Source organism: Acanthopagrus latus, chromosome 8 (assembly GCF_904848185.1).
Source record: "Acanthopagrus latus isolate v.2019 chromosome 8, fAcaLat1.1, whole genome shotgun sequence".
NCBI classification, from domain to species: Eukaryota; Metazoa; Chordata; class Actinopteri; order Spariformes; family Sparidae; genus Acanthopagrus; species Acanthopagrus latus.
This window is the reverse complement of record NC_051046.1, coordinates 2,382,124-2,405,366: the sequence shown is the minus strand read 5'-3', so window position 1 is coordinate 2,405,366 and position 23,243 is coordinate 2,382,124. Positions and strand designations below refer to the sequence as shown.

At 41.9% G+C, this 23,243-nt stretch overlaps 1 protein-coding gene across 5 annotated transcripts in view; it reads left to right on the top strand.

The window, feature by feature from the left end:
* Window positions 1-347: 347 nt before the first annotated feature.
* The window catches only part of pot1 (protection of telomeres 1 homolog), a 47,390-nt gene continuing 24,494 nt past the window's right edge, over window positions 348-23,243 (top strand). The window contains exons 1-11 of one of the 5 annotated variants that reach the window (XM_037107732.1): window positions 417-442; window positions 4,659-4,764; window positions 4,943-5,061; window positions 9,574-9,707; window positions 10,934-11,006; window positions 14,244-14,332; window positions 16,285-16,392; window positions 17,245-17,319; window positions 20,482-20,608; window positions 22,342-22,472; window positions 22,652-22,945. In XM_037107732.1, the coding sequence (XP_036963627.1) occupies window positions 5,022-5,061; window positions 9,574-9,707; window positions 10,934-11,006; window positions 14,244-14,332; window positions 16,285-16,392; window positions 17,245-17,319; window positions 20,482-20,608; window positions 22,342-22,472; window positions 22,652-22,945 (1,071 nt within the window). In that variant the 5' untranslated portion in view covers window positions 417-442; window positions 4,659-4,764; window positions 4,943-5,021. Of the gene's footprint in view, window positions 443-1,235; window positions 1,267-4,658; window positions 4,765-4,942; window positions 5,062-9,573; window positions 9,708-10,933; window positions 11,007-14,243; window positions 14,333-16,284; window positions 16,393-17,244; window positions 17,320-20,481; window positions 20,609-22,341; window positions 22,473-22,651; window positions 22,946-23,243 lie in introns of those variants that run through there. The other 4 variants (XM_037107727.1, XM_037107730.1, XM_037107729.1 and 1 more) reach the window with 4 other exon arrangements.

Here is a 23,243-nt window from a genome sequence, read left to right as displayed (position 1 = left end):
CCAGAAATAGTTGCTGATTCAAAAGTGGTGGACAAATTGAACTAGACGTAGATTAAGTAGCTTAGACAGTTTAAGTTCTGATAGCCACTATTGTCAGTTCAAATGTAAATAACATTAATAATTTTCAGTCAGATGTTGTTTGAAGTATTAGTTGAAGAGTAAACTGAGTGCAGTATTTATATTTTAACTTCTGATGATATGTATTTATTTACAATTTTTGGTTATTTTTTTGTAAATTGTATTTTCCTATTTTCTCAAGCTGTATTTTATTGAAAGTTGCATTATTTTGTTTGACTGTTTTAAAGTCTTAATTTTTTTGTCCCCATTTCTTTCACTCAGTTTTTCTGCACGCAGCAGCAGTGACGCGGGGTTCCCTACACGCATGCGCGCAGCCTGTCAATTCGAAACCGAGCGAGGGAAAACAAACTAAACTCCTGCTGCTGTAAGTTTTTCTCTCTTGCTTCCAGTAACTAATGCTGATTTTCTGTCCTTGTGTTGACTGCTGACGATATTTATTTTACCACCTGTACTTGAAACGCTAGTTTCATTGGTTTATAGAAGCTTGTTAAGTCACAATTTGAGCCACTCAAACCTCCGTTGTGTTTCAGGACGAGATCGGTGGCGAGACTCAATCTAAAAATCCTCATGTTTGAGATTAAATTACTTATTGCCACAGTCATACACCACCTAAAGTACCTTTATAGACATTTTACAAATATATAAGTTCCAGTTTACTATTCGGCTTACACCTAATCCACAGTGGTGTTTTCCTTGCCACCGAAAGCATGCTTATATCTACTGCTTGACTCCCTAGGGGAAAGTTTGTATATTGCTGAAATAACGTGCGTCTACATATATTGTTTGTTTGCCGAATTTACCAGTAGGGTTCTTTTATTCATATACATATGAATGTTGTTTGTTATGTTCTACGTATGTCTGCAAATAATCAGTACAACCTTAAACCTGGTGATTTTTTAACGGAGTTCACTGAAACGACAGAATAGGACGTATCTCGCTCGCTATGCGTTCTTGCAGTTTTCATTGTTGACTAGCTAGCTCACTACAACACTGTATAACATTAGTTTGAAGGGTATAGTTTGTTATCAGTGCTTCTGTAAGACGATTATGTTCGTGCTAAACAGGAGGCTAAGCTGCTCTCAGTGGCAGTGTTTGCTAAAGTTAGCTAGCAGGCTAACTAACAGTTACCGTTAACTTGCTGTGGCCGAACTCTTGATATCTGAAGTAAAAATATGGATCAACATGTCGGTATGTGCTAACTGTTAGTTAACTGTTAGTGTAGTTGTTCGTAACAGCTCGACGTGAGCGATGACAGGTGGACCAGTAACTAGATACTGATGTGTAACATTACAGCGCTAATAACAAAAATGTAGTAATTCTGGCATTGGAAACTGCAGAGGCCCCTTTAAGAAACATTGTATCTACGGCTACTGTTGCCTGCTGGTTGTAGTTGAGGGCGCACTTGTTTCAGTGGCAGGACATGCTGATGGTGAGTGGCATGTCACTGCTGACTGCCACACACACAGGTGCCAGGCTCTTAAATGAATGGTTGTGAGTTACCTGCAGCTGTTTGACTGACACCACTCCATTTTTTTTTACCTTACTCCTTTGGTGTAGAAAAAGTGCACAGAAAAGTACAGGTCTGTAGTTACACTGGCACATGCAATTACAATCACTGATATTATGGTGGCTAATACCGCTTTTCCACCTAAATTAGCAGATCTATGCAGATTTTTTTTTTTTTTTAACGCGGGTCAACCCAGTCCCGCTTCCCAGGGCAAGAAGCATGAAGTTGTGTGTCACCTAAACATCCCATGTATCCGTGACAAACATCAGCTTAAATCAACTTGAAGGTCCATGTTGTGATAGAAGAGAAAACAACAAGACTCATAATAATAGTAGGAGTTAGTTTTCTACCTGATACCAAATCCCTTTGTCTGTTTCTATCTATGTTATCGAACAGTTGGTGAGTTTTGAGATGCAGGAGTAGAAGAAGACATCTCTGTAAGATGGAGCCATCTCAGCCATAATGAGCCACATAAAAGCTTATTTTCCATCTATTTCTTCCACTTCCTCCGTCTAAATGGGGTGTGATTGTGTGTGTAAACAGCTCTGCCTTTTACTGCTGACATTTTATTGAGGTGCTGCTTGGTTAATCAGATGAAGGGATGACAGTGTGGGGCCTAACAACTCAGAAAATGGATTTTGCTGTTTTACACCTTTCTTATTTTAGAGCACATGATCGAAAATTGCATCTCAGTCTAATTTATTTTCGTAAAGGAAAGAGGCTGCAGGGTATTTAATAGACGTGACAGCAAAACAAAATGTCTTGAAGAGGATTTCCTGTTGAGCTGTGGTTTGTTCGTACAGGAGGTTGAATCTGTGTGTTTACACCTTGTTCATCTCATGTATGAGTTTTTGACTTGTTAATAGCTTTTATGTCTCTTCTGAATCAGCTGTCCAGGCACGCACTGACACAAGTGCCTGATAAAACAAAAGAAATTGGTTCCTCACATCAGCCAAGACCGTGATTTAATGTAGTTAAATCTATATTTTACTAGTTATGGTGTTGTTACAACCGTCTTTATGACGTTGTATATTTTATATCTCTGCCATCCATCACATATTGAATTCAGCAGTAACAGGCAGGGAGGATCTAAATAAAGACACTCACCTTTTGTATTATAGGAAATGAACTCTGGACTTACAGTCATTTCTGCCTCTGCTGCTAAAACAAAGAACTACTGTCACCGTTTTTTTGGTTGAGGCTGCAGACACATTGCTGTGAGGTCTGAAGAGCTTACTCATCCGGACTCCACCTGCCTGTGGGAGTTAAAAGGCCAGCGCTCCCTCCTGCTTTTGAAGTGGCGGCCGCTCGCTGTGAGATAGATCACACAATGCGTGACCCCGGTGACCCCCCGCCGGACAGCTGTATGAGTGTTTGAGGGCATTTGGACTTTCATCTGACTGTGGCGTCCTGGTGTTTCTCCTCTTTGCCTTGGTGGCTGCTGCATTACTGTCACAAGCTGCCACTTATTTCACTCTTTTCACCTGAAATCACTGTTGGTTGGAGTAAAAAAAAAAAAAAAAAGATTCCACACTCTGACTGGTTTCACGCTGAAGAGGCTGAAAGAGACTGAACCTGTCCAGCAGGTAGCTAGCTATGACTGCAGGTAGCTGGTTCTGTGTAAGTAATGTTTAATGATCCTTAAACAGAGAACAAAAGTGTCTTTAGTTCTAATTCTGTCCTCTCAGTCGCCAACCGTGGCTCTAACACTAAGGTACACACTCAGCTGAGAATTATATGTGCGGTTACAGCCCTAATAACGAACACTGGTTGGTTAAACTTAGCTGTTAATCAGTTTTAATTGAAATAGCAATCTGAAAGTTCATCTCTCATATTGTGTAATGGTTCTTGCTGCTTTCTTCTTCTTCCTGGCAGACTAGATGCTGCAATGGTAATTGGTGCAATACTGATTGTTGATAATGTTCCTTTTCACAGTTGTATTGTACAACGCTATGCTGATATTACACCAGTTTATTAATTCTAGTGCACTTATTCAGTTTTACTAACGTTCCTAGCATATTAACAGTTTCTCATGCTGTTTCAGGTCTTTGAACAGCGGGCTTCTTTGAGTCATCGCTTAATCGCTTCGTAATTTGAAAGTTTACTGAATGAATTCAGGTTGAGAATTAATTATGATGCCAGTTAACGTTGGGCCTCCATGTGTGTCAGGCTTTCTTTACCTTCTCACCATGACGGCCTGTCATTTTAATGCCTCTAATCCCACAGCAACACTTTCTTAATATCTTACATTGCTTGTTATATATTGTTTTTTTTTGTACAAAAACCTCCTGTGATTAATTAAGTTGTCATCTCCTCTGATCTTGTAATTACAGACCTGCTGATTCTGTCCTCTTATCTGACAGCTTTGGCCCTGAGTGCTTCTCAGTCAAAAATGAGATTTAATTTATAGTAGAACTAATTTTTTCTGTAATGTGATAGCTCTAAAGGAGCTCATTAAAACCTTTAACCATCTCCATTAAACTGATAAAGCCCGTAACTCTGGGGCCCGCAGTCAGCAACTCTTCAGCGTTTCAATTTTGAGGAGCTCATCCAAATCTGCTTCCACAAGCAGAGAAACTTACATTGTCATAAAGGTCATAATTCTTTAACTGACTTTAACCTGAGGAGAAGTTTTTAAGAGTCAGCTGTTCCAAAAAAACACAAAGCTGTTGTCTACTTTCCCAAGTTGGGTCAGATTTAGCAATAACGTGTTCATACAGGGCTTTTCCATTCACATGTGATGCTTGATGAGGAATAAAGTCCTGCTGATTCAGTGACAAACATCTTTATTTTCCTCTAAATTTTCCACGATTGAAGTCCTCAGCTCTGTAGCAAGTTAAAAGCTTTTATTATGAAGCAGCAACATCAGGAAATGTTAACTTGACATCTGGAAACAGCCAAAAGCGAACATGATGAAACAGAAAAATACAGCAGATGTCTGAAAGCACGAAGAGAAACACTTGAGAGAAATTAAACTCTGAACCCCAGAGATTCAGTTAGGAGCTGCAGAATTACTGAGAGCTGAACACACACTGACTTTTAAAAACATCTTTCTCTTTGGTTTCCTTCAAAGTAATGACTTTGAGCTTGTTTGAGGGAAAGACGGAGGTTGTCGTGTGCCGGCCACTTTGTTCTTTCTCCGGAGACGTCCCATCCTGAGCGCCACTCAGACCAACCCGGTACAGTAAAACTGGTAGTGGAGATGCAAATTGCTAATGATAAAAATTGATAATAATAATCAGCTGCAGCTCTGGTCATCATGTTTCTGTGGCTGTATTAAACAGCTGCATGTTGTACAGTGCTGTGATGTCTGTATTATCCAGCCTGTGTCAAGCTTCTTCTTTTCCACTGCATGAGGTGTAAGAAGCTTCATCTCTCGCTGTCCTCTGGGAGGATTCCTCTGAGTCCCGCTGCAGAGGAAACTCCTCCGGTCTGCATGGAAATAAGCCTTTTAGATGTGTGTTTCCGACCCGCGGGTGAGCAGATAAGACAGATGATTTGTGAGGATGCAAAGATAAAAGCACCCTCCACTGTGCAGATAGTATCATTGTGCCTCCTCCATGTCTTCTGAATTGCTGAATATATTCTGCCTCTGTGCATCAAAGAACATGAACAGAACAAACATTTTGTTTTGCTTCGTTTTACAGCGTCACTGATCAGCCTGCAGTAAGCTAAAAATCAGCCAACATGTTAACTGGACTCACTCTAACATCTAACAACCATAAACAAACATTATCACCTTATAAATTGGTTTGGATGTGAGTCAGGTATTATTTAGCTCTGGGTTGGTGTCCAGCAGCTCTTCAGCTCCTCGATGTTGCACTTTTTTCACAAGCTAATCTATTATGTAATTGTTTCTTTTAGCAGTTTTCTTTTTAAACAAATCTAAACCAACCAAAATGGGCAATTGACCCAGTTCCCATTGTGAATAGATGAGTTTGCCTGTCAGATTGTCTTTTTCTGGTTATGTTCAACTTGCAAATGAGTTGGACAGTGAGTGTTTTGCAATAATTACGTTTTTATATTTTTTTCTTTAGTCTCTGTCTCTCAAGCTCTTGTCTTTAAAAAAAAGATGGTTAGAAAATGCTGGAAAAACACACAAAAGGAGTGAAAATTATACAAAAAAACAAAAATGTGTTTGCTTATGCAGGTTTATTTAATCTCGGGTATTAAACAAAAGGGGGTCGACTGCTTTTCTATTGCCAGTGGACAAGTTTACCTTGCTGTTGTTTTTATTCTTTTTTTAATCTCGTATCTTACGTTCATCATCACAAATGTGCCAGAAAAACAGGGAACATTAGAAAGAAACAGATCATCTACCTCATGAGGACACATCCAGAAGTCTTAATCAATTATATTATAGATATATAGGAGATTAATTCTTCTTTTACTTCAGTCTCTCTTTCAGACTCAACATCGACTGATGGTTCAGGATGCTTGAGCAGAGACAGATTTGAAAGTATGAACAAGCCGGCAGCCTGAATTTCAACACACATCCAATCCTCCTGCCTGACGAGGGCCAAAAAAATGACATGTTCACCAGGGTGTTGTGGTTTCATCACAGCCGACTGGAGCCGAGTCATTTGACCCGGGAGTGAATGCCGATTAAACACATTGACATTGAAGACAAAAGCCAGATGTTAGCTGGGTTTTTTTGTCCAGTTTGAAAGGGAGACACAACAGCTGGCTGCTGCTGCTGCTGCTGCTGGGAACACTCAGACTGAACCGTTAACAGTTAATGTGAAGTAAAACCAAAACCAGGAGCTGAAAGAGAGTAGACTGCTCTAGGGTAGTGAGATTTTACACATAATGCATTGGCAGTTCATCCATTGTTAATTTGAAAATATTGATTTAGAGCAGGTTTGAAGTGCAGTCTGTGACTCAGGTCTGGATCCAGGTCTCAGGTTTGTAGTCGATGGTTGTGGAGTGTGAGGAGCTGCAGGGTGAAGCAGCAGTCGAATGGCTTTTTTAAAGAAATGCAGCCTTTTCCTTTTTTTTCTTCTTTCCCGGGAGAAGCGTAATGCAGATGTTAGACAATTTAAACAGGATTGTCTGTGTCCAGGGTCTGTCTGTCTGTCTGTCTGTCTGTCGGCCCTTTTCCCTGCTCTGGTCCACAGAGAGCCTGTGACTCAGTACTGAAGTGAGGTTTTAAATGGTTTTAATAAATGGGGCTCTTTGAGCACTGCTGCTCTCCCTCGACACACTCCCTCCGCTCTGCACTCGCAAGCTGCTGCTGACCTGATAAAAAACCCCTGAAATCACCTGCTGAGCTGTGTGACTTTATTTTTTATTTATTCAATAGGTGAAACTGCTGGAGCGTGCGCCCGCGGCAGCTGGAGGTTTTATGTTGTAGAAAATGAACCTTTCGGGTTTCAGCCAGACCGGAGTTGTGTGTGTGTGTGTGTGTGTGTGTGTGTGTGTGTGTGTTGATGTTAACCTCTGTCCATAATTAATGAGTGTACTTATGGAAATTGGCGATTGTAAAAGGGCAATTAAATATGTGAGTTAGGAGTTTGGTTTGTCTCTCAGTGGATGTTGGGAGAGTCACGTTCTGTGTGTTGGTGCTGTTTGTGTTTACCTGTACATTAACTTTGGTTACTCTGTGAATGTGTCGACCGATGACGCACATCTGATTAACACATTAAACAAACGTAAATGCTCTATTTAACTGGTGCTCTTTAAATGACCTCACCTTGTTGTGCCCTCTTCTTCTGCAGTTTTTCTTTTTTTTTTTAATGGCACCTGACTTGATATTCATCTCAATGTGCCCTTCTCCTAATATTCACCTGACAGTTGTGGATAGAAACACATTCATTCTTTGCAGATTTTATAGAAGTTCAGTTGCATTTTTTGCTTCCATGCGAAGAGAACTCAAGGGACTGGGACTTAGCAGCTGTGTAGCCTTAAGAAAACCACTTATCAGTGAGGCTGATGGGGGGAATAAAGGCTTCAGTTTGCGAGGGAGCGTAAAGATTGGACTGTGGAGCAGTTGAAAAAGGTTATATGGTCTGATGAGTCCAGATTTACCCTGTTGCAGAGTGATGGATGCATCAGGGTAAGATGAGAGGATCTGAGCTGTTTTTCAGCTGTTTTCAGCAGTATTTCTAAATGTAATTGATGAACGATTTAACTTTTCGGCCATCATAAGTTGGGACTTTGTCTTACTGACCTGGGAGGGACACTAGTCTTGCTCAGTGGCACCTCAGCAGGAAGGACATAGGTCATAATAACTCAGACTGTGTGACCATCGAGTGTCCTCAACCCTTCCAGTCGTGTCTGGTTTGAGTCCTAAGTGCTGCACTGAGCCCATGTTTCAGCTGTGAGGTGCTGTTTGGAGATCCATCCTCCGTCCCTCTCAGCCGCTCTGTTCCTCATGAACGATGTAGTTGAGATGAACTTCGGTTACCCTCTGAGTTAATGAGTGTCCCGGAGCAGCTGGGCAGTGGGTTTTGGTGGCGCTCGGAGGAGAAGGAAGGCCGTCTGCTTGGGGTGGGGTAGCCCGGCCGTCATATTGCAGGGATCAGCTGCGGTCCCACCGCGGGGATCATCCGACTGTTTACAGCCGACTGGTGGTCTCTGATATGTTGCTGCTCTGTGGGTGGGACTCTGACTCTCAGCTCTGTCTGCACCATTTATTTACTTGAAACTGACAAACAGACCATTTACAGGAGGACACAGGTCAGGTCACTGTGTTCAGAGAAGGTCCAGCAGGTCCAGGTGACAGGATTTTGTCAGGATTGTGTTGCCATGGTGAAGTCACAAATGAATATGTTCCTCAGATTGTTCGGGCCGACGGCCAATTTTTCTCCTGGGAAAGCTGTTTGTGTTGTAACACAACTGACATTTAGTTTAGTGTGTGATTTAAAGCATTTCTGTGTTAACATGACTTTGCTTTATGCTGCCTCGCTGTTAATGTATTTCTGAATTTCTCTGGGTTTTACCTCTTTTTATTCCAAAATATTTGAAGCTTGCGTTTTAACCCTATCAAAGAACAAAGACTTCGCCCTGACACGTGACATTCGCTTTAGGTAACCATCACTTTTCCTGTCTGCACTATACTCATTTTTTCGCCTGTTTCTTTGTGTGACAACGACAACCGAATGACTGATTTTAGTGTTTTGAAGCTTTTGAAGCCTCGGTGTCAGGTGCAGCTCCAGCGTCCTGGCTAATGAACCTGCAGGTGTAGATGAGGTATGTGATGTTTTGGGGGCAAACAGACTGACGGAGTGACTTGTCGCAGCTGTAGGTCAGATGTGGTACCTTTGCACGGAGCTGCTCTGAACTGATGAATGAATCACTCATCGTGCTCTAATTCAGGCCTGCGGCTCCTCCCCTCTGGTCTAAATCAGAGAGGTTTGTTTGATTTTATTTTTTTCCTGGCTTGGTTTTCTGCCTGACTGAGCAGTTGACTGTACGGCCGAGTGAACAGCTCGTTTGCCTCGCAGGCTGTTCCCGCTCTGCCGTCCTCGGTCGTCGAGGTACCACCGAGGGACTCGCCAGTCAAATCTGACGGAAATCAAACTAACAAGCTCTGACAGGAAGCAACGTGCTACCTGCTGGGAACACGGCCAACACTTTCCTGGGTTTCTCTCTGAAACGCCTCACAGACTTTAACCCTCCTGCCGTGCTGTCGACATGGATCTGGTGTTTCCTGTCAGAGGTTGTATCCTGGTAATGAGTCGTCCGTGGTGGAGGACAGTCAGTCTGGACTTCAAACCAAAGACCTTCAAACCACAGATCACAGGCCGGATCAGTGTCTGTCAGCAGCTGTCTGTCCTGTCTGCTTGGATAGACGACAGATTAACGCCTGCAGCCGCTGATGCTCTGCCCAACCAGACAAACGTTAACTGAACATTTTCAGATGTTTCAAACATCATTATTGACACCATCAGTTCTATTAAACCACAGTCTGAACTCTGTCCCACGGGGTTTGTCACCCAGGTTGTTGGGTCAGAAATGAACCATCATTTTTGATTCATGTCCTTCAGGTCACGTGGACGTCATGCCTGTCCATGTGCTGTCTGAGGGGGCGGGGCCAGGCGCCCAGGTACCAGCACACCTGACCAGGATTCCCATCTCACTCATCAGCACCAGCACCGACTGCTCCAAGAAAACAGTGAAGGTTAGTTTGCGGCAGGCTGAGAGAATTTCATTCTTACACAATGATGGGAATGATAAAACTGTTTGTACTCCTTAAACACTATTACATCGACTCTGATCGAACCTTTTAGCCTCAGACTGTAGAAGGAACACAGTGTTCTGTCACTTACAGATATTACCAAGGACAGACCTTTATTCTCTCACAGAGATGTTGGAGAAGCTTATGCATACTTTTAATAAAAGCAGAAAGAAAAAGAAAAGTACTCTCGTTTAAAAATCCCTGCACTGAATACTTGTCAGTTTTTCAGCTGAATTGTAAGAGTCATGTCTCTGAATTTCTTCACTAATTTACTGCAGCTCACAGAACCAGCAACTAAAACCCGGTCCTGCAGAGAAACTGCTTACTGTAGTCCTGAACCCAATCTTTGGATTTCACTGCTTCTGAATGCTCACCTGGTTCTGAATAAAGTTTGTTTCATGTACGAGACATTTTTATGCCAAAATGCTCAATTAGCAATGCTTTATTAAATTCACCTCCTGCTAGGACTGCAGAGGTATATCAGTGATAAGGAGTACAGCTGTCAGTGATTTTAATTGGCCTGATTGCGACAGTATTGCTGTGATCCCGTGGCAGAAGTATAGAGTAGAAATAATGTTGCTGCAGTCTGATAACTGATGGTTTTATCACTGTACATTTTCTCATCTAAGGCATTGACTTATACTGCGTTAGTGTCATTAAAAATGTACAAACTCTTTTCCAAGTTTACATCAAGTTCCAGGTGTTCTGGATTAAGAGAGAGAAATTTAAAACATCCTCACAATAATTCTAATTCTAGTACTTTTTCACTTTGTGGTAAGAATAAGCTTGAAGCTGATTAAGTGCGGCCTTTCACAGGCTCCACATAAAATAATACAGGATATCAGTGTCGGTAATTACCATTTTCATTTCTGTCACCTGCCACCATCTGCTCACATCTACCTAGTTTCTTTTCTTCTTGTGCACAGCGTTATTTTCTTGTTCCTGATTAGTACTCTGCAGGAATATATTAACTGTATGTCAGTATGAATAATCCACCTTCTGTCTCTCAGCTCATTTCCCCCGTGGTGCTCATCAACTCTGCTCAGTATTCTGATGTGGCTTTGATCAGCTGACAGGCCCAGGCAGAGCTTCAGTCAGAGCTAAATCTTCTTCGGTTTGTCTCTGAGTTTATTGTGTTTGAGAGTTTGCATGTTTTGTGTTTTCTCCAGGGGAAAGTGGTTCGTAAAGGTCGGCTGGTGTCGTTAGCAGATGACAACTTCATCCTGAAGACTGTCATCCAAGGTACCTTCTCAACATGTGTTCGTCTGTCTGTGTATGTGTGTGTATCAGCTGTTTGTTTGTTTCTGTGTTAACTGAGTTTGATCCAAGCAGTTGCCTGCTGGGTGTCTTTGTGTTATCAATCAGTTTTAAAAGTATCTTAGTGCAGATGTGACGTTGAGTTCAGTTCTGTGGTGCTTTAAAGGAAACTGCTCCTACAAGGAAGCCATTCAGCATCCTGTCAGTCAAAAACTAATGTCTTCGCCTACTTTGCTTTTGCTTTAAACGGTGTGTTTTAGAAAAATATCAATTTGTAGTGTAAAATTATTATTTTTTCGTACAAGATTAGATTTAGATTAATAGGACTTGTTGGTGGTTGTTATCGCACACTATCTAATTCTCGTTACAGATAGTTAATGAACAATTTGGCTTTCCACTTTTCCTCATTTTTGTGATGCACTGAATAAAGGAACCTTGACGCAACATAAAACATTAAGGCGTAACATGATTTGCTCATCTTATGCTGAATTTTTAAATTCAGGGAAAAGCTTTTTAGCAGAGTCTGAACTGAAATAATTTTTCGTAGGTGTGTCAAATGTGAGTATTGTTGTTTTCATAATACGGCGGCACGCAAACACCGGACCGCTTGAATGTAATTCTAGGTTTCCTCACACGGCTCCCCTCGGATGCTATGACCTCAAATGAACTACTTCTATTAAGTTAAGACCACCATAAGAAGGAGAATAAAACAATGTGATGATCTGATCTTGGATGAAATAACCATTCAAAACCAGAAAAACATGATTAGTATTGCAAGAAGCTTCACAGGTGTGTGGGACACTACTGTGAAGTAGCTGGGTCCTGGTGCTAATGAATAGATAATACGGCACTGGAACAGTGAATGTACTCACTGATACTGTTTTCCAATACTGGTGTCGGTCCTGAAACAACCCAACAAGCTGGTAATAAAGTGGTTGCTTACAGTCCAGTGTCAGTCCACTTTCTCCCGGCCTGTTGGGAAACTGGCTCCCCGGCTATGTTATTAATGAGACTTAACATAGTTTATTCAAGAGATGCAGTGACATCCCTGCTGCTGTTAAATTTGTCAGTCCTGCAACTAACGATTATGTTCATCATGATTAATCCACCAATTACTGTCACAATCGTTTGGTCTATAATTGTGACAAATGCTCATCTGCATATTTGCTTGGAGAAATGACTGAAATGATTAATTGAACATCAAAATAGTTGGAGATTGATTGTCTTCAAATCAAATAAGTGTTCACATGGTCATAGAATATAATATGAAAATGATATAAAGGTGTGATGAGGTTTTGTTGTTGATAACGATGAGAAGTTGCGTGTAAAAGTTTATGAAGGTTCAACTGAGTGCAGATGAAGCTTTAAGCTTGTTTTCCTGTTAGTTTGTGTGCTGTAAAACCAAAACCAGGAGCGTAAAGAGACTAAAAGGCTGTTTTACCACTGCAGAGTTGACAGTGTGGAGAGTTTCTCTGGGTGTGTGTGTGTGTGGATCTATCAGGACTGTGTGTGTGTGTGTGTGTGTGTGTGTGTGTGTGTGTGTGTGTGTGTGTGTGTGTGTGTTAAGCTGTTTAGCTTGCCGGTATTGTAGACGCAGACAGAGGCCACTGTGTCTCATTGTTGTCTCGTCTGTGGCCCTCTTATCTCTGAGCAGCCTGATTAAAAAGCCACAGAGAGCCGAGGCTCTTATTGTGGCGGGGGACATCCTTCCTCCTATCCATTTAAACTCTCTGACACCCTGCCTGCGGCTCCAGCCCCAGGATGAGCCGGTCGGCCTCTCCTGTATTGTTGGTTTACAGGCGCTCTATCAGTTTTGGTGCAGAGTCTGACCCTGCTGGTTTTGTGATTGATTTGAAACAGTCTCACTAATGTTTCTCCTTTTTTCCGCTGCTGTCCTTGTAGTTTTTTAAAGGCTCCGTAGAGGGAGAGATGCTGTGTTCGCTTTAACCTGATTTGTACTGGTGCGTTTGCCCAGTTTAGTCCAGTTTGCTGAGTCTAAAGGATTTGTTTAGTCTGTGATCAGAACACAGCATTTTATGTGACTGCTACTACAGCATGGGAGACAAATATGAATTTTTAGTTTCTGATTAAAGATTCAACATGCCATGTCTTATACTTCACTGTCATTCTTTATCCATAGATGTCCTATTGTCCTGTCAGTAAATTACCCTGTTGTTGTTCTCTGCTACAGCAAAATGGAGAGAACTAGCAGGCTGTGCTGAACAGACAGAAATGACACCAATCCCTCCGAGAAGTAATATGTGGAAGTAATTTGGATTCAACTCCACAGATGCCTTATAAAATGCAGCTGCCTGACTGCTCTGTAATCTGTCACTCGAGTGAGACATTGGGGGCAGCGCTAATGAACAGAACCACATACATTTTACACACAAATTACATGTTGCTTCCCAGTCATTGGAAGTGACGGCCCTACTGCAGCACAACGGGCTCCTAACCACCAGGTCTGACACTTGATTACTGCCATTACATCTGGGAAAGTGCACAGAAGTGGCAAAACTCAGTAACAGAAATGTAAACATTAATAGAACCGCTGACAAGTAAAACGTTACAGAGAACATATTCTTTATTGTTTCAAATCTCCGGATAATGTAATACAATCAAACTGTCAAACTATGTAGTGCTGATCAAATATTAATCAAGTTTCTTTCACAGCTTTGCCGACTTTTAGCATCATTTATTTATTTTTTTTGGTGCTTGACTCACATTACATCCCCCACCAGCCGCTGATGTACCGTACATTCTGGTTGTTGTAGGTTTTCCTCCTGTTGACCTGCATCTGTCTGGTATACAGTGTTGTGTTATTTGCAGCGGTGAAAAAAAACGCCTTTGAAATACAAGCTCTTTACCTCCGCATGGAAGTTAATTATTGCTTTTTCTTTGAACCAAAACCAATTTCCTTTCTTCAGTGCATTGCAGCCCGAATTAATAGACCGTATTCACTTGATGGCAGGGCAAAATGAATGAGCCTTCTTAACAGTTTTGATAGGATTTTAATAGTTTTGTATAATTCGATCTAATGGAAGCATCTAAACTTGGAATAATGGAGAACTAAAATTCAACCTTAGGGAACTCCACCTGTCCTAGAGAGTGGAACCACTTCAGCACCCCTTGCAGCAGAAATCACACATAGTTTATTTAATGTGTCCGTACATGACATTAACTGTCTGCTAGTTTAAAAAACATGTCGCGTATGTTTTACAGAAGAAGATTCCCAACCAGACGCGACGTCCATCAATGTCGTCCTGTTGGGGGCGCTGGCCAAGGACTTCAGTCAGGCCGTCAATCAAGGGGTAGGTTCCCTCCCTGAGAACTCCTCAGGACTCGCACTGTCCCGGAGATATTAACTTCTTGTCTTGATTTGTGATTATCCTGTTGTGTTCATCTATATTTAGTGAGTACCGATATGCTGTTGTGATAACATGTGGATGGATATGTTGACGTTCGCAGGATGACAGTGTCTTGCTGCAGAATCTAATTTTCACTTTGAGTTATTTTTGATGCCTTTTCTCTCCTTTGAGACACCTGAGTGTTAACAAATCTGGCAGTGTGTTTTTTTTTTTGTAAAGATCATGCACTCTTCGCTTTGGATGTCCCTAAAGGCTTTGCAGAAAGGCCAAAATGATCAGACATTTAAAAAAAACTGCAACACATTAAGATACGGTACACAAAAATATGAGTAGATAGCTAGCGAGGAGCAGGACAATAAATAATGAAGCTTTAATGAGTTATTCCTGAATAACTTTGATTCGAGGACTGTATAGTAGACAGTGATTTGTCACTAGAGAACAGACTGGGAGATGCTATATCAAAGAATCACTGGGGAGTTATTAGTTTATAAAAATCTTTGAATAAGCCTACCGACCGCTTTGTTTATGAGCAATTCTGCACAAACAAGTGGCGACTCACTAATTACAACTCACTAAATCATTAGCTCTCGTCGTGCTCCCTCAAATAAGTTACAGTTTACTGGCTCGACTTTTTCTCCAAACCCATCATTCTGCTTGGAGGAATATTTGATTTATTACATTTATATCAGACAGATTTATTCGATTAGATAATACATGCGAGTGCAGAGTGTCCTTGTGAGGCAGAGAGGAGTTTGAAGAAGTTTCTCCTTTGAGGCTGCTTCCTTTCAGCCTGTGAGAGTTGAGTGAAGAGCGGTTTGAAAGTGTGTTCACGATTGAATATTCATGAGATGCTGATGGAAACATGTTTTGTTATGTTCACTAAAAACTAGGCTTGAATAATTGGAGGTGTGTCAGTGGAAATAGTGTTTTTCTGGATGATTAAACCTCTGATTTGAATAAGGAAATGAGCCGAGTGATGCGTGTGGTGTGTTGACATTCATTTTTGAGGAGGAGGTGAATTAATCCACGTACTTTGTGTCTGAAGAAATGTTTTTATTTTGAAGCAGCCACAGGAAACATGGTGTTTTTTCCTCACCGGTAGCCCCTGTGTTGTTCCTGACAAGTGATTTCTGCCTCCAGATTTAAAAAAAACTCTTGTGTTTAAACAGCCCTTGCAGTTACCGTGGTAACCATAAGTGTCACCAAACCAAACAAGACTGAAATCCTGAGGATTACAACTTTTTATTATTCCTTCAAAGAATAGACAGTCCTGTGCTCCGTTAACGTCTTCATGTGTCTGGGCTCTGGTGCGACAGCTCACCTCCTGCAGCTCACTGTATCGTTCATTCTGGTACCGTCACATCTGCACACATCTGCACACAGTGGCAGCTTTGATGTTGTTTACAGGGCTCTGAATCTGTTTTTGACCTGGTCGGGGACAGTGAACACATCAGGGATAATCCTCCTGTCAGCAGTATCTCACTGTGCTTTTGGTTTCCCTACAGCAGCGTCTTGATGAAACCGAATGCGCCGTAAAGCTCGCTGAAGTCATCTCATCCTGAGCCGCTGTGCTCCACTGTAGATCACAGAGTTCTTGTCAGGCCATGTGTCTCTGTAACATGATTATTCAAACTATCTGCTGTCCCTTTGTCAGGCTTTAAAGCCGTCTCGGGGGCAGCTGACATGCCAAACAAAAGACAATCTCCACTTTTCACACCAGCTTATCATCGGCGGCTTGTTGTGACGCCTTACTTAATGTCTCCCAGGATGCTACATCTGCCGCTTCAATCTGTCCTCCCTCTGGGAAGAAGGATGTATATTTATCTCTCTGTGCTCTCTCATTTATAATCCCTGATGTCTCTGCTTCTTGTTGTTTATCCTGTGTGTTCCTGCAGGATGTGTTGGTGGCTGCTGGCTTCACTGTGGGTAAATCTCCCACAGTTCATAAGGACAAGTTGCATCCCTTTAACCTGCTGCTGTCAGGAGACAGCGCCTGTGTTTATGTGAGGACTTTAATTAATCCGGGTAATATGCACTGCATGTATGCACACACCAATCAGCCACAACCTTTCGAGGACCAACAGGTGAAGTGAGGAACATTGAGCTGCTCATCTTCTCCATCTGAAGCGATGCATCAAAGCATCGGTGTCTGTACCTGTGTGTGTGTGTGTGTGTGTGTGTGTGTGTGTGTGTGTGTGTGTGTGTGTGTGTGCGCGCATTAGATCTTGTGGGTGAGCTTTAAATTGAACATGACTCATCTCTGGCGCTGTCTCACTCGATGTCAGTGTCAGACAGACATGTCAACATCGCCGGCGTCACCTGGAGACGTGCCTCTGTTTACCTGTCGATGAGTCTCACATCCTCCTCATGTTTGCCTGCAGGCTCAGCCATCACTCACACCTGGCACACACTCCTAACCAAATGTCGTATATTAAAATTTTCAGTGTATCAGTAACTGAATGTTACAAAGTGCTTAAGTAGAAGTTTGAGGAACTTTACTTACATTTCCTGTAACTTTATAGCAACAGTAAGTAATATTTTAACATGATATCTTTACTGTTATTCAAGTAGTTTTACTTTTTCACAACACTGCAACATATATGTGTGTTTGAGGGTAGTTTTCAGATGTTTAATAGAATATTAACCAATAATAAAAACTTCATTTTTCTCAGAGTTCAGAAGCTCTGTGTGGATCTAGATCCTCAGTAGTCTCAGTTTTGTGTGCCGTCAGCTGTTTGACTGTAAAGACCTTCACTCTGGGTTTTTTTTAGACATTGTTACTTCACTCTCCTCACTCATGCTGCCACTTTTGTCTGGTGTGACTATAACGTCTCCTCTTTGTCTTCATCCATCAGGTGTCACGCCCACCACCTCCTCCCGACCCCAGGTCCCCGCTGGCCACCAAGAGGAGCTCCACGCTCCCTGCTGAGGTCAGACTCCTGAATCCTGGTTCACTGAAGAGGCTGCTGGAGTGTGTTGTGGAAGTCTTGTATCTGTCAGGATGCTTCATGTCAGCTGCTGGCTGACCCGGAGTCACCTGCACAGGATCAGGGTCTCACCGGGCCTCTGTGTCTCTGTGATGGTGATAATGTGGCCGTATCACTATTTGATAACATGCAGAAAGTGAACAAAGGTGCAGTGGAAAAGGAAGCTGAGCAACATTTCAGAGCGATGTGTTAAATCAGCTGTGAAGAACAAATCTGACATGTTGACAACACACTTTGTCTGATCAGTACATGTCTGCTTTGTGTCTGCAGGCTGTTTCTTTTTGAAATAACTTTATTACTTTTTGAATTAATATTACAGCATTTTGGAGGAGCTACAACTATTTTTTTATGCATTAGTTTTTAAGATGGCAGAAAATCCCCCCAGGAAAAGCGCCAGGCACTGAAGCCAACTTTTAGCAGTGGCCAAGCTGTGTTATCACAACGTAACATGACACACTGAGGGCCAAAAAACTTACATTGAGAAAGAAGTAGCTGTAAAACGGTGAATACAACGCGTCAAAACACCCACAGAATGACTGGTTTCACTGTCGTAATTTGAACCATTTGAATCGAGACCATTTGGAAAGTCTAGAAGAGCCACAAGATTAAATGAGTCAAACCCAGTCTCGTCCAGATATTTCGTAAAAATCGTTGAAATACCTTAATCGTTCTGTACACGCACAGTCCTTGTCATAAATTCCCCTTCACTCCCTTAAAGCTAGCACAAGAAACTTTCATTTAATTAGTTGATTCTGGTGGCTCCTGTAGGACAAAAGGTAGCGATGGTGAAACAATTCAAACTGTATGAGACTACAGAGCAGCTTCTTTATCAGTGGCCACACAGGCACTATCTATGATTTGAGCTTTCCTTCTGTTTGGGACTTCTTGTTATGACTCACACACAATGCAGAAGGACTTCCCGTCACCTTGTACGTTAAAAGTCTGGTAATTTTCCGTCACCTCAGTGGGAGCCATGAAGGCTAATGATAGCGAACCTGGCGGTCCTCTCTGTATTGGAGGATGAATGGAGCACTGAGGGTGTGAGAGCTACCAGTGATTCAGCAAGTGTTGAAATAACATGAATGAAAATGTCCGGTGGGAATTGGTGTTGTGAACTCAACAGTGCGGTGGCTCATCCCAACTATTGGCTGCTGCACAGGGACGGCTCAGCTTCTTAGTGAATGTAAAGCAAAATTACAAAAATAACTTCAGACTTTGGTGATCAAAGCTCGCCTGACTGTCGGCCTGCAGAGACACATGAGAGCGCATATAGAAGTCAGCTCTGATCTGCGGAGACAGTCTGCTGCCACCGTTAATGATACAATTATATAATAAAACATACAAGGAGACAAATATTATATAATATAAAGCCAGTGACAGAGTAACAGTGCTGATGGTAAACATTTCTGAAACAGAATAAATGAACGGATTCAAGACACAGAAAGACACAAAACAATAAAGAAGAGATTGGATTTGTTCAGAAATCAGTGATCAAAGTTTAAAGATCCATCTAAAGCCTGATTCTGACTCTGCCTCTGATTTGTACTGTGGAACAAATGCTGGTAAATGTAAGTGTTGGACAGACTGCCTCTGTCTTGGTTCCTCTTTGTGAGCGTATGCTCAGTTCTTCAGATGGTTATTGTCCTTCTCCTGAAATCACATCCGACTGAGGAAACACTGCAAGAGATGCACGAAGGTGGAAACTCTCATCTGCTCTGATCAGACGTTTTTTCGAAACTTTTAAGAAATGACATTTTTAGTTAAATGCCAGGATGATAAAAGATGTCACTCTCAGACACGTGACTATTCTTGCAGTTTAAAACATCAGTTCTGTCCTCAGTTCGCCTTCATCACAGGCTGCAGTGTGCAGCGATACAGAGAGTCGACGATGTCCTCGCTCTTCACTCTCAGTTAGCATGTTAGCACGCATGTTTGACAGCTGTTTAACTCGTTATACCATGTACTACCTGCAACACTAAAACCTTTGTTGAGACATTTCCCAAGAGTTTTGCAGATATACTTACATTTGCTGCAGTGCATCACGTAGGATCAGCCTTTTGTTAAACAACTGAGCATACTCTACAAACAGCACTGAGCTGCTGTGATCACAGCCCTCTGCATGTCCACACAGATGAATGAATCTTTGTTCTGTTAGAAGCTTGAAGTTGGCCCTGACTGACCCACATCGAATCACTTCACCTTCATCTTTTCCTTCTCTTTCAGTCAAAACCAAACCCAAACTGGTGGATCAAGGGATGGATTTTGTTTTACTCCAGTAGAAATTTGATTATTTTTACGGTCCCTGTTGTTTTCTGACCTGTCGTCCTAAATCGCAGTCTGTCAGAAATGTAATAACAATCCATTTCATCCATGCACGGCAAACATTTCCAAATCCATTTTTCAAAATAATGAACCCCTCCAGGCATGTTTTTGAGAGAGCTGTTTAAGAGTTACTCTGGTAATAATGATCATTTCTTTTTGAGGTGCAACATATTTGATTATGTAGGTACAAACTCATCATTCTGTAGTGAGTAAAAATAATGAAAGCACATTTTTGGGTGGATGGAGACGGTCGAGTGTTTGTAGGAATAATGTTGTTGTCCACACGTGGTTCTCTCACAGCAAAAGACCACCGCTGCCTTCACATTAGATAAGGATGCAAATTGTAATTTCTTTAATTGGTCGGCTGTGTGAACAGTCTAATATCTAGCAAACTGTTTTAACCATGGACATAATCTATGTTTGATGTAAAATCTGAATTGACCACATTAGGAGATAAAAGAACTGATAAAGTGAACATAACGATATTGAATTTTAAATGAAATGACACAGTATAATGACTTTATTTCAATTACAAGGCTCACATCTGTTGCTTTTCAACCACTGGTTTCACTGTCATAATTTGATTAATAATGAATCATCAACATCCCTAACATTAAAACACATTTATTCTGAACTCATGCAGGCAGCTTGCAATATAAGTGTAAAGCATCTGCCAAATAATCTAATGTGATGTATGTTAACATTAAAGTGAATGTTGGTGTGTTAGCATGTTAACTCCGGCTGCTGATGCCTCTTTTTTGACTCTGCTGTGTTTGTCCTCAGGTTTCCAGGGCGACCAAGGCTCCAAAATACACGTATGTCAAACTGGGCGACCTGAAGCCCGGAGCTGTGGTCAACGTGTACGGAGTGGTGGTCTTCTTCAAGCAGCCGTTCAAGAGCCGCGGCACAGGTCAGTCAAGAACGGAAAAGTGGGTGAATGGTTTAGCTGTATGTCTGCGATCTAACCTGGAAGAAAACCTGTAAAAGACAGAAAGTCTTCAGTAATTCTAACTGCTCAGTGAAATCGCAGGGTCCTCGATTGGCTCTGAGATGCTGTCTACAAGTGAGCCGCAATCTGACTGGACTCAATCTTCAGCAAGCTTTCACTGAGCTGGAGAGACGGTTTGACTGCAGGATTAACTCAACAGGACTTTTTCCGTCTCTAAATATCTTAAATTCTTTTCATTTAGACAAACATTTGCTCGATAACAACAATCTTCCGTCGGCCATCTCAAAAATTTTAACAGGTGAAGTGTGACTGAAGTTGAAAACATCACAACATTGTGAAAAATAACATCTCCAACAAGCATCTTGTGAAATGTGTCTAATTGTTTTTGTAAAGTTTTAAACAATTTACATTTAATCAAGATTTAACCACCAGATTTAAAATGGAAGGGGACATTTATCTGTGTATTGTAACAGTTCTGTCCTGTTGAGCCTCCTGAGCAGGTTTCAACCTTTTCAGCACCACGGACAGAGACGTTAATTTGCTCTTCAGCCGTGTTTGAGACACTTTTTTTTAAAGAGACGTGTTTAAAAATGTATGAGATGTTTTTTGGGTAAACGCGACTGAGAACACAAATCAGCTCCTGTTAGACAGAAATGAGCTGACAGACAGGAAAGAGGAGAAAATCTTCCATGAAGTGATGATCAGTGCTGAGAGAGCAGTATATTTTGTGATTATTCCTATAACACCCTCAGAAAGGTGTGGAGAGGAGTGGGACAGCGAAATATATTTTCAGTTTATGTGTTGATGGTCTCATAATGGCAGTCTGGGTTTGAACAGGCTGCTCGGGCTGTAAAAGCTTCAGTGCTCATCAGCATCGCACCGGAAAGCTGCATTAATCTCATCCACTGAACCTTTGGAACAATGTTTAGTCAGTCAGCTCGTTTCCCTGTTAACACACTGCTGCTGATATCATGAAGTGCAGAAAGAGCAGAGTCGTGTCAGAGTTACCAAGAGAAGAGCGATGGAAGTGATGGTAAGACAATAAACACCAGACACCCATCAGTCTGAGTCAACCTGCAGCCATGCAGCACGGGATGAGAAAGAGTGTGTGTGTGTGTGTGTGTGTGTGTGTGTGTGTGTGTGTGTGTGTGTGTGTGTGTGTGTGTGTTTTTTTTGGGAGGGTTAATAAAGAGAAAGAAGCAGCCAGGCTGGAAACCGTCCAGACTTTGTCATCATCTTTGTGGATCCTTCAGGCGTCTTTTAAAGTAAACAAAGATATTAGAAAAATCCATCTGATCCGACACTGGAGAAACAAACACACACACACTCACCTCTAAGATACACAGTCATACAGTAGATACACAGATCTAACCCCTGTCACTTAGTCTTAGTTACTTTTCACGCTACTTTGCGCAATCAGGATGATTTATTCTCCTCCATGGTTCATATTGGCTGTGACGTGTGTTACGTCCTCCACAACATCTTCGCTCACGGCATTGCTGATGACACTAAAATGTATCTACCACAAAACCAAACAGCTAGAGTGATTTACCGACACAAAAGAGTTAAAGTGTCTTATTTGCATAAATGTTCATCATTCATCATTCTAACTTTGCACCTCACCTCCTCCAGAGCACGACCAAGTCAAAGGAAAGACAATAATCATCTGACAACAGGAAGATTTCTGTCCACAGACTTCTGCTCCACCCTGAAGATTACAGATCCGTCCAACCAGAAGATCTGCTGCACCGTCTTCAGTGAGAAGCTGGACAACCATCCCAAAATCTTTCAGATCGGAGACATCATCCGCATGCACAGAGTCAAGGTCCGGATTACAAATACAGATTATTCTAGCAGCCATGTTCTGTATTATCAAATTAAAAACACATTCATTTTATTTAGAAATTTTGATGACAGGAAGTTAGAATCTAAAACATCTGAAACCTCCAGTGTTGTTCTTCAGATGTGATGGTGTGATGAATGATTCCATGTTTCTCTACACAGACTCAGTTCTTCAATGACTCCATCACGCTGGTCAACACTTTCGGTTTCTCCGTGGTGACGTTTGACGGGGCGGTGGGTGGACCCGTGGAGCCGAGAGCCTCCAGCCGCTCCTTCTACTTCGACCAGGAGGACCATCGAACTGTGGAGGAGCTGAGATCTTGGGCCGCCAGTCAGGCTGTCCTCCCCTCGGCTCCCACAATCCCTCTGTCTGCCGTTCAGCCCAAAGCTTACTTCGACCTGACCTGCCAGCTGCTGGCCAGAGCTGACATCGACTGCACCTGCACCCTGCTGAGGGTAAGACAGTGAAAGAGCAACAGATACACAGAACAAGTATCTAACAAGTTATATTATGAATGATGAGCGGTGCATTTCTGCAGCCAAATGAACCAGAATGTGTTTATAATTATTATGTAGAAGAAGAATGAGACAAAAGCTGCAACATCAAAGCAGCTGTAAAATCTGGATCTAAGAGAGACGCTTCATTTATGACGGTGCCACGATATAGACACAAAATAACATCAGACACAACTACAATCAAGGAAGAAAGCTAGAAGATAGACAGGAGAATAGACGGCTTGAACAAGGTGAAAAG